The 12,814-nt window shown below is 38.7% G+C and overlaps 2 protein-coding genes across 2 annotated transcripts in view; one reads left to right on the forward strand and one right to left on the reverse strand.

Moving 5' to 3' along the window:
* Window positions 1–265: 265 nt before the first annotated feature.
* Window positions 266–5,934, forward strand: pgr (progesterone receptor; the record flags this gene model as incomplete). Its single annotated transcript, XM_079246828.1, has 7 exons — window positions 266–1,161; window positions 1,432–1,541; window positions 4,068–4,373; window positions 4,712–4,856; window positions 5,009–5,139; window positions 5,533–5,690; window positions 5,779–5,934. 7 exons carry the CDS (start codon window positions 266–268, stop codon window positions 5,932–5,934), a joined length of 1,902 nt encoding a protein of 633 aa, XP_079102954.1.
* A 1,700-nt stretch (window positions 5,935–7,634) lies between these two features.
* The window catches only part of arhgap42b (Rho GTPase activating protein 42b), a gene marked incomplete at its 5' end in the record, with an annotated part of 72,857 nt that continues 67,677 nt past the window's right edge, over window positions 7,635–12,814 (reverse strand). The window contains 6 exons of the mRNA XM_079246332.1: window positions 7,635–8,361; window positions 9,174–9,253; window positions 9,344–9,406; window positions 11,018–11,174; window positions 11,456–11,851; window positions 12,094–12,244. Of these exons, the coding sequence (XP_079102458.1) occupies window positions 8,273–8,361; window positions 9,174–9,253; window positions 9,344–9,406; window positions 11,018–11,174; window positions 11,456–11,851; window positions 12,094–12,244 (936 nt within the window). The 3' untranslated portion in view covers window positions 7,635–8,272. The remainder of the gene's footprint in view (window positions 8,362–9,173; window positions 9,254–9,343; window positions 9,407–11,017; window positions 11,175–11,455; window positions 11,852–12,093; window positions 12,245–12,814) is intronic.

Genomic DNA, 12,814 nt, shown 5'->3' on the forward strand with positions numbered 1-12,814 from the left:
TTTTTCTAAATGTGCCTCGGTTGTTTTTGGAGAAGGAACATAAATCTTACTTAGTATTTGCTAAAAGTTTGGTTTATTTTTTGCGTGATAGTTTGCAAAATATTTCATATATTAGAACCCCTGGTTAATGCGAAAGACAGGCAAGTCACAGACCATCGCAACAGGGGGGAGGATTAAAGGAAGGTTTCTGAGTTGCAACTTATCACACACCTTCCAGCCTGCGGGTGCTCTCCAGACACCACTGAGCGCTTTCGACTCTCCACAAATGGAAAATAAAATGAACGGAAAGATGAGCTCTATCAGCACCACTTCGACAGCTGATTCCACTGATTCAGGTGTGAGTGACTTGACTGAAGCTGGCTACAGTAGATCAAATGCAAAATTATCTGTCATGTCTCGGTCTTTAAGTTGTATCTCATCCGTGCGTAATTTTGGAAACTCTGGCGCACTGATGCACGGCCAGAATTCAAACAGCGACTGTAAAGACTGTAACGTTCTGGATGCTTCACTTGCTGCAAAGCCATTTTATGACCGCAGCAGTGAATATTTAAATAGTGACAATGTCCCATGGGAGGATTTTGTGAAACTTCGGAGGACAAATGTGGCCACATCCGAGCGTTTACCAGCCGCAAGTTTAAACTTGTCTTCGACTTCTGGGGCTTGTAAGTTCATCAAGGATGAAAAAGAGCCCTCGGTGATTATGGACAACCCCTGTCCAAACTTTGATCCATCACCTGAGATACCTGCTCTGGAGACCTGCTGTGACACCGACAGTAAGCAGCATCTCGGACTTGGGGAGGGGGAATCCGCAAGCTTCACACCAGTCATCGCAGCGCCGCGTCCAGCCTTAGAAGGCTCTCCGAACTTCCTAATGGACCTCAACCAGTCAGAGCAACTTGTAAACCCGGTAAGGACAGACTCCAGATGTGCTTTGTCAGGGAAGGCTGTCAACTTTGATGCCAACACGCAGTCAACAGGTCAACCCACGATGTATAAGACTGAAGTTACTCGTTGGCAAATGCAAACTTCCCCGGCAGAACCTCAGTACTGGTGCCAGTCTGCAAGCTTGACCGAAGACCCATTCACCACCAACAGCTACGATGGAATCCAGAACCAGACTCTGTCTCAGAGGAACCCATCACCATTCTCCGCATTTCCTGGGTAATTAGTCTTGTCAATTAGCACAAACTAACCACTAATAATCAAGATGAGATGCAGGATTAGAATTTGTTTTGTTTTATCTTTTAGTCAAAACTTTGTAATTTTGTGATGTTCCAGGTTGATATTTACACATGAAGGTCTATATAAACAATGATTAAAACCTGTAGCAAGTATGTGGAAGATAAGGAAACAAACCTTTTCTTAAGGATTCACCTCTGCTACATTGGTGGCCCCACAAGGTAGACATTGCCTTTCTTTCTTTTTGAGCAGCATGCAACCTCAGAGACTGTGTGTGATCTGTGGCGATGAGGCATCTGGTTGTCATTATGGAGTCTTAACCTGCGGAAGCTGTAAAGTCTTTTTCAAAAGGGCAGTTGAAGGTGAGCAAAGAAATCTCTAATTACAATTTTCAGATCTGTTAAAGACATCATTTCATTATTATTTATAATCAGAGCTGTATAAAGTGGAAGTAATAAGAAAGTAGAAACTCTGCCATGTTTTTGGATCTACCTGTGTATTTAGAACACGTTTTCACTGAAAGGCTCATCTACCTGACAGTGGAGCTAAGCTAAATAAATTCAACTGGTTTAGTGACTGGTTGGAACAGTTGTCAGACTGGACTTATACTTTGTGGCAACTGGATTATACACCTCTGTTCATATAGTCTCTTACTCAAATGACAACCAGGCCATGTGTAGTGATGATTACACAAAGTAAGAGTGGTGAAGTATTGCAGACACTTTAATTGCTATGTGTAAAATTTTGGCCTGTAGGATATTTCAAGAAATATTTTCTTGAGAAAAAAACGTTTGTAATATCCCTCCTGCTTTATCTTTTACCTGCTCTTATGAGAGTAAATAGCAGGAGTTGTTGCCTGAAACTGTAAAAATGCTTATTAATTTTAAATTTAAAAAGTTTTTACTGAGGAGTATAATACATTCCTTGCAGAGTGACAACTCAATAAGACACAATTTTTTTTAAAATACTTCATTTATTGATGAAGATCAGTCTTTTTGAAATGATAATGACTAAGACATGAAAAAAAGTCTCTGGTAACATATTGAAAAAAGAGGTATGCTGATATATTTTAAATGAAACTGAATAAGCCAAAGATTAACCTGCTGCCTAGAATGATCTCCAACACAATTTAGCTATATATAACAATAAAGAGGAAGAGATACCTTAAGTTATACTTTAAGTTTGTTCCATTTTACCAGAGTCTGACAATTGCATTTAATTTGTTATTTTGCTTTACTTTACATAGTTTTAACCACATGAAAAATAAAGTGAGGCATTTCGAAACATTGCTATCAATTGAAGGCTCAATTGATCAGCAAATGTATCGTTCATGAAAAGAAAAAAAGCAGCTTGTCATGATTGAAGTTTATTTGCTACATTATCATATGATCTAAATGATAGGCTTCAAATTGTGCTTAATACCCTGATTTAACTTTAAATAAACTGCTATTTCGACAGTTTGTTTCACCACACAATAAGTTTGAGTCAAGTTGACTAACATTTGTCTTTTTCTCTGTTTTCTCTCTCCTTACTTTTGTTGGTAAATAGTGATGTGTCTTAGACAAACTCAGTTCACACCTTTGGCAAGAACTATAAGCCTTCCTGAGTTTTAGATTCTCAAGGAACCCAGGCATAAAATTTATATCTAGTTACTAAATCTTACAAAGACATATACATTTCTTTTTACAAATGGAAAACAAACTGGCCCTGCGATGGACTGGCAACCTGTCCAGGGTGTGCCCTGCCTATCCTGATGATTGCTGGGAAAAGCTCCAGATTCCCGCGACCCTGAATTGGACCAAGCGGTTAAGAAATTGGGAGGATGGATGGAAAAACTTTTAATTTCAGGCTCTATGAGGTCTATTCTCTCAGGACTGCCCTGGGTAAACAGTCTCCCCTTGTCCAATCCCTCACTCTGACAACCAAGCTGTACAATGTGTCATATTCCGTAGCTTTTAATCAGCAAGAACTGCAGTATTTTCTGACAAACATGCTCGAAAAAATACAACTGTTGTTTTCTTCCTCTGTTAATCTGTGAATGGTGTTCCCAGCAAATAACTTCAAATTAGAATAATAGCAGACAGATACACATACACAGACACATACAAAACACTCACTCTCTGACCTTCTATGGTCGTTGTTAAAGGCTATTAGTAACAGTATCACATTGACCAGTGCACACTGTGTTCTTCATCTTGGACTTTTTTTTCTTCCTTTTTCTGTTATCTTGTGATGTGAGATATATTAGAGCCACTATGTCTCACCATGGCCATGTCACTCTGCCCTCACAGCCTTGCCAACATCTAATTTACCTCTTTAGATCTTTTAGAATGCTACCTCAATGAGATGGGGAGTAGCCATGCTAACAGTCAAGAGCCCTTCAACAGTTTTCTTCTCACAATTTTCCTCACCTGGTTCCTACATGTCTGCAAATCAAGAACTTTAACATTGTGTGCATTGTCTGTACCTGTTCACCCCACAGGGCATCACAGTTATCTCTGTGCTGGACGAAATGACTGCATCGTGGATAAGATTCGGAGAAAAAATTGCCCTGCATGTCGCCTCCGAAAGTGCTATCAAGCAGGGATGATGCTTGGAGGTACCTTCGCTTTTGAACATAGTTACAGTCAAACTAATTGTTCTGAGTAGTACCGAGATGTGTTATTAAATCTTTTTTAACATCAAAAAAGAATTTTCCAAGTGCTACAATGAAAAAGTCAAAGTAATCATATGGAGCAACATGTATTTAATTCTTTCACATGAATGTTTTAGATGCGTTACTGTTCAGTTTGCAAATTTTTCACTAGAAGGAAAAGTTAGAAAAGAAACACGTGATAAACTGGACTCTCCTTAATCAGATCTAATTAGACTTTATATTTGTGTCACAGGCAGGAAACTAAAGCGTTTTGGAGCCTTGAAAGCCTTGGGTTTTGCCCCGTCCCTGATGTTTCAGTCTCACTTGGCCATGTCCGGTGACAGTCAGGCCTTGACAACCATGTCTTGCATCCCAGGCATCCATGAGATGCAACTCTCCCAACAAATTATTAGCATCCTGGAAAACATCGAACCAGAGATTGTGTATTCCGGCTATGACAACTCCCATCCTGATGTTCCCCATCTTCTGCTCAACAGTCTCAACAGACTGTGTGAGAAACAGCTGCTGTGGATTGTTAAGTGGTCCAAATCCCTGCCAGGTAACAGCTCTCTGCATCACGGTCACCACATTTGTCGCCATGGTAATCAACTTGCAAGCCTTACTGATGGTCTCAGCTACACTGGCTGAAACAGAAGGCTTTATAAAGCAGTAAATATCTGAAACAAGTGTTTCCCTGTGGAGGAAATAATAAGATATAAGACTTAAAGCCAAAGATAAAAGCAAGCAAAGAAATAACCTGAAAACCAATCTCCTCCAATGCAATGCTACGGTACAGGTTGCGTTGCCTATAGTGTAAACACACACACAAGAGAGAAAGAATCTGGTGAATGAAATGACTAAATTTGCTCTAATACTGGGTTTTATCTTTTACCTAAGGGTTTCGTAACCTTCACATCAATGATCAGATGACCCTAATCCAATATTCCTGGATGAACCTGATGGTGTTTTCTCTTGGGTGGCGCTCCTTTCAGAATGTCACCAGTGAATATTTATACTTTGCACCTGATCTGATTCTTAGTCAGTAAGTAACCACAATCATACAAGAAATCTGAACAAAATTGTAATTTAGTTACTTATAATATATGACGTGTTTTTTCAAAAATCAGTGATTGTGGAAAAAAAAGACACTTGATAGATCAACAGCCCGAGTTTAATTCTGTTCTTGTCTCTCAGGGAGCAGATGAGAAGATCTCCAATTTATGATCTCTGCCTGGCAATACAGTTTATTCCTCAGGAGTTTGCCAATCTTCAAGTCACCCGTGAAGAATTTCTTTGTATGAAAGCCATAATATTGCTCAACACAGGTAAGAAAAACTTCTCTAATGTTGATTTCCTTTATTTTTAATAAACCACTGTGACTGTACAGTGTTGGTAACAGATATGTGATGCTTTAATGATCATACACTGCAGAGCAGAAGAATAAAGGGAGTGTTGTTCAAGATTATTAGACCTTGACAAGATTTATGTAGCAACTGCTATCACGTTCTTGTTTTACACTGACACAAAAAGATTGAGTCTTTTTTCCCCCTTTTATTATGAGTATGTTCCTTTTAATGTAGTAATTGTTGTATTGTGCTTCTGAAGCCATTTTTCAGTGTTTATTGACCATTTATAATAGAATAACACTTTTTTTATATTTACCTAAATTCATAGTGTCTAGAAAGGGTTTAATCTATAAGTGTGCTATGTGTTTGTAGTGCCCCTTGAAGGACTCAAAAGTCAGGCAGCCTTTGAGGACATGAGACAAAACTACATCCGAGAGCTGTCCAAAGCTATCCATATGAAGGAGAAGGGCTTGGTGGCCAGCTCTCAGCGATTCTACCACCTTACCAAACTAATGGACGCCATGCATGATGTAGGCTAATTCACAGAACTGAGCACAACAGCAGACCTGTATTTTTCTTAACTACCAAGGCAAACATGAATGTCTTTTTTTCTGACAGATAGTGAAGAAGGTCAACCTCTTCTGCCTGAGCACCTTCATCCAGGCAGATGCCATGAAGGTAGAATTTCCAGAGATGATGTCAGAGGTCATTGCCTCCCAACTTCCCAAGGTCCTAGCAGGCATGGTGAGGCCCCTGTTATTCCACTCCAAATGATGATGCCAGCGTCGACATCACAACTTTGTGGAGACGGCTTGTGACTGGATTTATTCACGGCAGAATACTGGATTCTTCATAGCCTTCTTGAATGAAATCAGACTTATTAAGTTTACTGAATGTCTTCAGGTCCTTTTGAGGCAAAACAGAAATCAATCATTTAAAAAAAAATAAATACAGCTATATCATGTATTTAATAAATTCAAAGGCATAAGTAAATACAATTATTCACTATTCTAGTGTATAAAACATTCGCATGGATAGCTTGGATACAGCTTTAGTTTACGAGCAGATACACCGTACAGTAGGTTTGAAGCCATCAGAGATTCTGATATTTTTGTACTGAACTAAAAAAAGAAATCGAACTAACATCATTGGTGAAAAAGAAATGCAGAATGTGTCGAAACCTGAAGTCGGCCTTTAAACCAGTGGAATTCACTTAGAGGATTATTGGAGTCACTCCCTGATTCTACATCTGGGAGGTGAAATTGGCAAGATATCTATCTTTGAAAATATTTGAGGAAAAAAAAAAAAAAAAAATGAAACACAACTTCACCATTTTGTCTGACAAGTTTTTTCTTTTTTCGTTTTAAGATTTTTTTTTCCCCCTAAAACACAGCATGCTTTATCAAATTCAAGCCACATCCAGATCTTCCAAATAGCACAACTAGCAGATATTTATGAGACACATCCAACACATTCAAACAAATCAGTCTATCTCATGATATAATGAGCAAAGTGTTGCATTTATTTAAATCCATTCAAACTAATAAGCAATCACATCCTTTATATCCTGTAGTGCAAACTTTATTCCTTTTAATTAAGCTGATTTATAAAATAATCCACTGAACAAGAGGATAACGTAAAAGATATTTTGGTAATAGAAAAAGACCAGCAAAATATATCTAAATAAACATTTATTTTTCTAAATAATTATGGATATGAGGGACTTTTATCATGCTATGCTATCAGAAAGCTACTGCACATTATCGCTCTGTCACTGTAACAAAGAAATTCAGACGACAGGTTTAATGAATCACTGTTTATTTATCAAGCTGTTTATGTTAGGATACAGGAAATGATTGCAAATGATCAGATTGTCAGTACAGAAAAGAACGCAAAGTATTACGAATTCAGGATATGAATATAATTTCCGTGTCACACCCCTACAGTTTCAAACTGTAAGGGAGTACAAGTCCCGCATCACTGTTCAAGGCCACCTCACATTCTTAGAGATGTAAATGGAAAAGAACACCCTGATCTTGGCAGGAGCAAGATGTCAAATACACTCCCAAATACATTCTGGCCTCCAGAGAAAGTTTAACTTTGCCGTTTTCTTTCAGCTTGTAATAAGTGAAGAGTCAAACTGTTGTGGATCTTTTTTCTTTTTTAATATTTTTTTTACAGAAACAATATCACTAAAGTTAACTTTCTAGATAATCTTTGACTGTTATGTGGCAGAAAGAGTAAATTAATTATTGAAGTCGTCTTTAACACAATATAATCTGATACTTGCGTTGTCATTACTCGTACACCAGTGTACCAATGACTACAGTAAATGCCATCAAGAGCTGGCAAGTCTTCATCTATTAAACATCATAAAACACATTTTACATAAAGCATATATTTAATGTGACAGTGTTGTAAGAAACAAAAGTAAATATTTTTAAGAGCAGTTATAGAAAAGCTTATGAGCAAGTATCGTACAGTACAGTACCATGTAGCTGACCAGTGCACTGTGGATGTGAGCAGGTTCAGTGGATCAACAATGATCAGACTCCATAAACATTAATGTCAAGGTGCAAATCCATTTTGCTTTCTATATTATATTCTAATAGTTTAGAGTACTATCCTTATCTGAAATCACAGCTTGTTCAATTACAGTTAATAAAAATGTATATGAGACGATGGATACAATGGAGACAGTTTCCATTAATTTGATGAAGTTTTGTGTTGATATAATTGGAATTTAATAGGTGATATATTTCTGAGAATAAAAAGTCTGAAAAAGAATATGATTGTTTTGTGATTTTGTAGGCTAATATTGGCATCAGTGCAGACCTTGGGTAACATATATACACTTAACAGTATGAACATACCTACTTATACTGAATATTTGCAGTTCCCCAAATACATAATATTTTAGAAAAAGGAGGTATATTTTTTTGGATGTTAAACTTTTGATTAAGCAAGAGCATTCTGCTCTGCTTAATTTCTTCAATAAAAATGCATAAATGCAGCAACGGCAGTCATAATCTTGGTGGGAATGTCACAGCGATAAACAATGTGAATTTCTTTTCCATGGATACCATGAAAAAAATGACAAGTTTACCACCTGCTACAGGAAAACAACATAATTCTCTGGGATTAAACCAGTTTTTCCCTCGTATGTCGCTTGGAGCCAGCCTGGTTCAACTGAGGGGTAGACTAAAGGATAAAAAAAGAGAAACCATATTTAAGTCCAAAAAGAAAAACAGATGCAGACTCCTGATATAGTATAAGCATATTAAAACCACTTATTGTTTTATTACATGCATTTTAAAACCTGGTCAACTGATGACCTAGGGTCAGATCGGTCCTTAAAAAAAACTTCCTATGGTGCTTTTGGTAAGCTCTTAACTTATAACATCAACAAAATAAACTTACTTTAAAAAAGCTACAAAGATAAGGCAACAGCTATTAAAAGAAAAGACAGAAAAACACCACAAAGCAACCTACCATAGTTATGCTTAATAAAGATGTGGAGAAATATGGCCTGTTAAAGTGGAAAGCAATAAAAGTGCTTTGCCTTCTTGTAAGCGTGAGGGAACATTTGTTGACGTTTCTGCATTTGGCTGCAGGCTCTGCTGGCTGTGTTAGGAGGGAACAGGCACTGATGCCTTCCATTACTAGGTTACAGTGACCTGAGTGGACTGGTTATGAGCCAGCTCATCTCCTCGAGAATGGGAAGAAGCAATAAAATAAAAAATAAATAAATAAATAAAATAAATCCAGAGGCGGTTTTGACTTAGGTTATGTAAGGGTATCATTCTTTGAACAAAATAATTTCATATCTCTACCTAACACTGGCAATTCACAAAGTCCTTGCTCCTTTCTGTTAGCATACCACAGACCGACACAACCAGGTCTGTGGACAGGGTCAAATGTACAATCGCCCTGTGCATATTTGCAGGGTAGAAAATATTAAATAAATAAAACAATATATTCTGTAAATGGCTTTCTGCTAGCTGTTTGCTTACCATTTGAGAAGTGTGCCCCCTGGGGGAAGCTGAGCTCGTGGCTATGCTCTGCCTCACAGGAATACATGGCCTTGGCATCTCTATGAAGTAAACAAAAACGAGGAAATGTGAGGGCACATGTGAAGAAAGAAGGTCCAGGTTTTGTAGGTTGTGTCGTGTGTTTACATTACCTTCCAACTGGAGCAGATTGTTGGGAAGAGGCATTTTCAAAAAGCTGTGCCCTGGCAGCAACGCTGAAACAATAAGACGAGGAAAGTTCACTGCACCACACCACACACATAGTGGGTGGCATTAAAAAGTTCAGTTTAAAAACATGGACACATATTTCCTGGTGTAATGTCAGTAGTATAGTTTTATCGTCAGCAGCTTACAAAATCAGCCTCAGACAGAAATAAAATACTGTCTGACCTTTTTTGAGCAAAAGAAGTCGGTCCATTTAGACTTGCCAGTATTTCTTATTGTTTAGAATGAAGTGAAAGGCAAAATGACAAACGAGGGGAGGTTTCCTTCCAGATTCAACTCTGACACCGCCGAACTACAATTAAACTATTGTAGTTTAATTGCACAGCTGCTTTTGACCCTGCACACAACCTTAGAGTCAAGGGCACAGCTGAGCCTAGGGCAAGCAGTGGAGGTGCTATACGGGAAAACTACTTGAGAGACTGTGTGACTGGCTCCTCAGACATGACAAGTCAAACAATCTATTTGTCCCAGGAGAAAAAGTGCAGACTGCTGCTGGGTCACATCAACCCGAGAGCAGGCAGAGCGTAATTAAAGTCAGCTCTCCCACTAGCAGAGAAAAGACATAAATCTCCAAACACATACTCATCTGATTTTAGAAACCTCTCAATACCCATAAACAGACCATGGAGGAAGATGACTCAGAAAGGAGAGACAGAGGAAGGCAGGCAGGAAGACTGAAAATGTTGCTAAGCAATTGTGTTTATGCTTTATTAAACGGTAGCAAATTTGTGGAAACATGCCAGGATGCACAAAATTTAATGTTTATCAGCATTTGTTGGCACAAGACATGGGTTCTTCAGTAGTTATTAAGTAATACTGCATATCTTCAAATGGATAATTTTTTATTTTTTGTAAATGTCAGGAAGGTATTACAGATATGTCCAATAAAGGAAGCAGGTGAAAGTCATTTACTGACTCGTATTTTGAACTGTAATAAATTAGTCATAAAACTGTATAAAGAAGAAACACAGGTTATGAATCTTGTTACAGAAGGGTTGATAATTTTATTCCAGGTGGCTAATTGTTTTAACATGGGGCTTGTCATTTAGTGATTAAAAAAATAAGAAAATTGTCAGAATGATGGAATCTCAAAGAGGACACGAACTATGCTAACCCTGCCATATATAATGCAAAATGTAAAAAAAAAAAAAATACAGGGTCTTTTCACAGAGGACTTGAATTGCACAAGTTATTCTCTACGCCAGCCATCATGTCGACAATTAACCTGCACTGATCTTTGCTCTTTTTGTCAATGTTACAAGTGTTTCTTTCTGTATTTGACACTTATTTTTATTGAGTTTTATTTCTTCATTTTATTGCGCCAGGTCCTGAGTACATGTTTCATTCTATAATTTGCAAACGTAAATTGTGTTTTACCACGAAGCTTTGCTCATTGCCATTGGCAATCAACAAACCTGTGAGTCAAGTACCATTAAAATTGATGTAAACATTAAGTTAATTTGCCTTTTATATTGTAAGACCTGTGATGCGACTATTGCACACACGCACATTGCAAAGCTCAAACAATATATTGTGCAGCTCGATTTAACATCTTCATTAAGAGCAGTGGAAAAGTATGGTAATGAAAAAAGTCTCATTACATTGAGGCGGGCCTTTGGTAGCCATTGCTGACTAAGCTGTCCATCCTGCGGCGGATCCCCAGTTTTGGTGGAAGGCCCGTGAGCATAGTGGGTTTTACACTCTCTTTGGACTCCAGTGTTGTTAAACTTTGAACAGATCCACTGCAGCTCCTGTGGCCTTGAATGTGACACACACATAATAATGTTTTTCACCACATGCAATGACACAAAGACATATAAGTTTGATACTAATACAACTACTGCTACATAACTGAGGGAAACCAGCATGAAAGTAATCTCTCCACTCAGCTGTTTGGGACTGTCAGAGTTTGAGAACTCTGGAATATGCAGTAACAACACTAATATACCATTTATCGATTCTGTTCATTGTCAATTTTCATTTGAAGTTCAATACAATAAGAGAAACAAAATCAATGAGAACCCAAATTAAAATCCTACCGTCAGATAGCTGCAGGGATTTTAGAGAGGGAGAAGTGGAGCGGTTCATCAGTTCTGGCTTGAAGTCAGTGTGGCAGTGGGGGGCCTTTTTGGGTGCAGGAAACAGTCTTGGTGTTGTGCTGACCGAGGATAGGCTCAGAGCATCCTCTGACTCGCCATCTGTTCGCCCTGTGTCCTCCCTGGAGCTGGATTCGGGGCTGCTGGCACACACTGTGCTCTTGGGGTCATTTGAGAGCTGTGATGGAGTACGGCGGAGGTCTGTCAGTGACTTTTCTTGACCCGTCCTCTGGCCGGAAGATGCTGCTTTTGAGGAGGTGTTCTGCTCAGATGAGTGGGATGACAAAGACTCCACGCTGCCCACTGGCGTGCTGCTTGGACTGCTGCTGAAAGTGTCACCTATGCAGAGACCAGAAAAGAGGCATGCAAGGCCATCATTAAAACCTGCTTAATTAGTATATAATTATAGAAATATAATAATGCATTTTGGCTTTCTATTTAAAACTGAGAAATCTGAAATCAGGCTTCTATAAATGAAGATGTTATTGTGTGTAGACTGCTGACATACCAAATGCAACTGGCTTTGGCAGACTGTGGTATGTGTGATAAACTTAGAGTGTAATTATTGCTTTGGTACTCACTTTCTGCATCTGCCAGGCACAGTGTTGGGGTGTAAAGGCTGCGGGGTTTCCTGGGCCCTTTGGACAGACAGATGGCTCTGCTCCTGCGAGAACCGGGCCGACTCTGTGGTTGGGGCAGTGGTACATTGGGGTCTGGAGGCTGGTGGAAGATCTGTAGGGCCAGGAGAGAGCAATGAATACTAAACACATCTGCGCAATGTATGTATGACCAGATGGGTTAGAGTTTCAACTGAGTTCTGAAGTTTATAAATATTTTATGGCTTGCGGTGAACGGAACAAATCACACCCATAAAAGGAAACAAGACATTTTTCAAACCGTGAATGGTGCGGCAAAATGACGAAAGAAGCAGCCTTTGCTGGTTTGGAAGGTCAATAAACATCCCACAGATGTAATAAAACCAGTCATCAACACTAAAATCTGCTCATTTGATCCATCAACTGTAACCTAAATTATTTTCCAGGAAATTTGAAACGGTCTGTGCGTATAAAGTGTCATAAAGAGCAATGATGTTCACAGACTCTCTGAAGTACACAACAAACTATCACCTGAGATAATGTTCAATACAATGTCATAAAATATTCAGCGTCTTTCAACCAGTCTGACCAGATGGCTGCGTCCCATCGACAGAAGTGTCTTCCTCTTTGCATGTTTTCCCCCATTATTTTTAAGTTTATCATCACGAATTGTTGGCTTTCCTTCTATGTTTTGTGCCCTGAGATT

This window comes from Telmatherina bonti (assembly GCF_933228915.1).
Source record: "Telmatherina bonti genome assembly, chromosome: 9".
Taxonomy (NCBI): Eukaryota; Metazoa; Chordata; class Actinopteri; order Atheriniformes; family Telmatherinidae; genus Telmatherina; species Telmatherina bonti.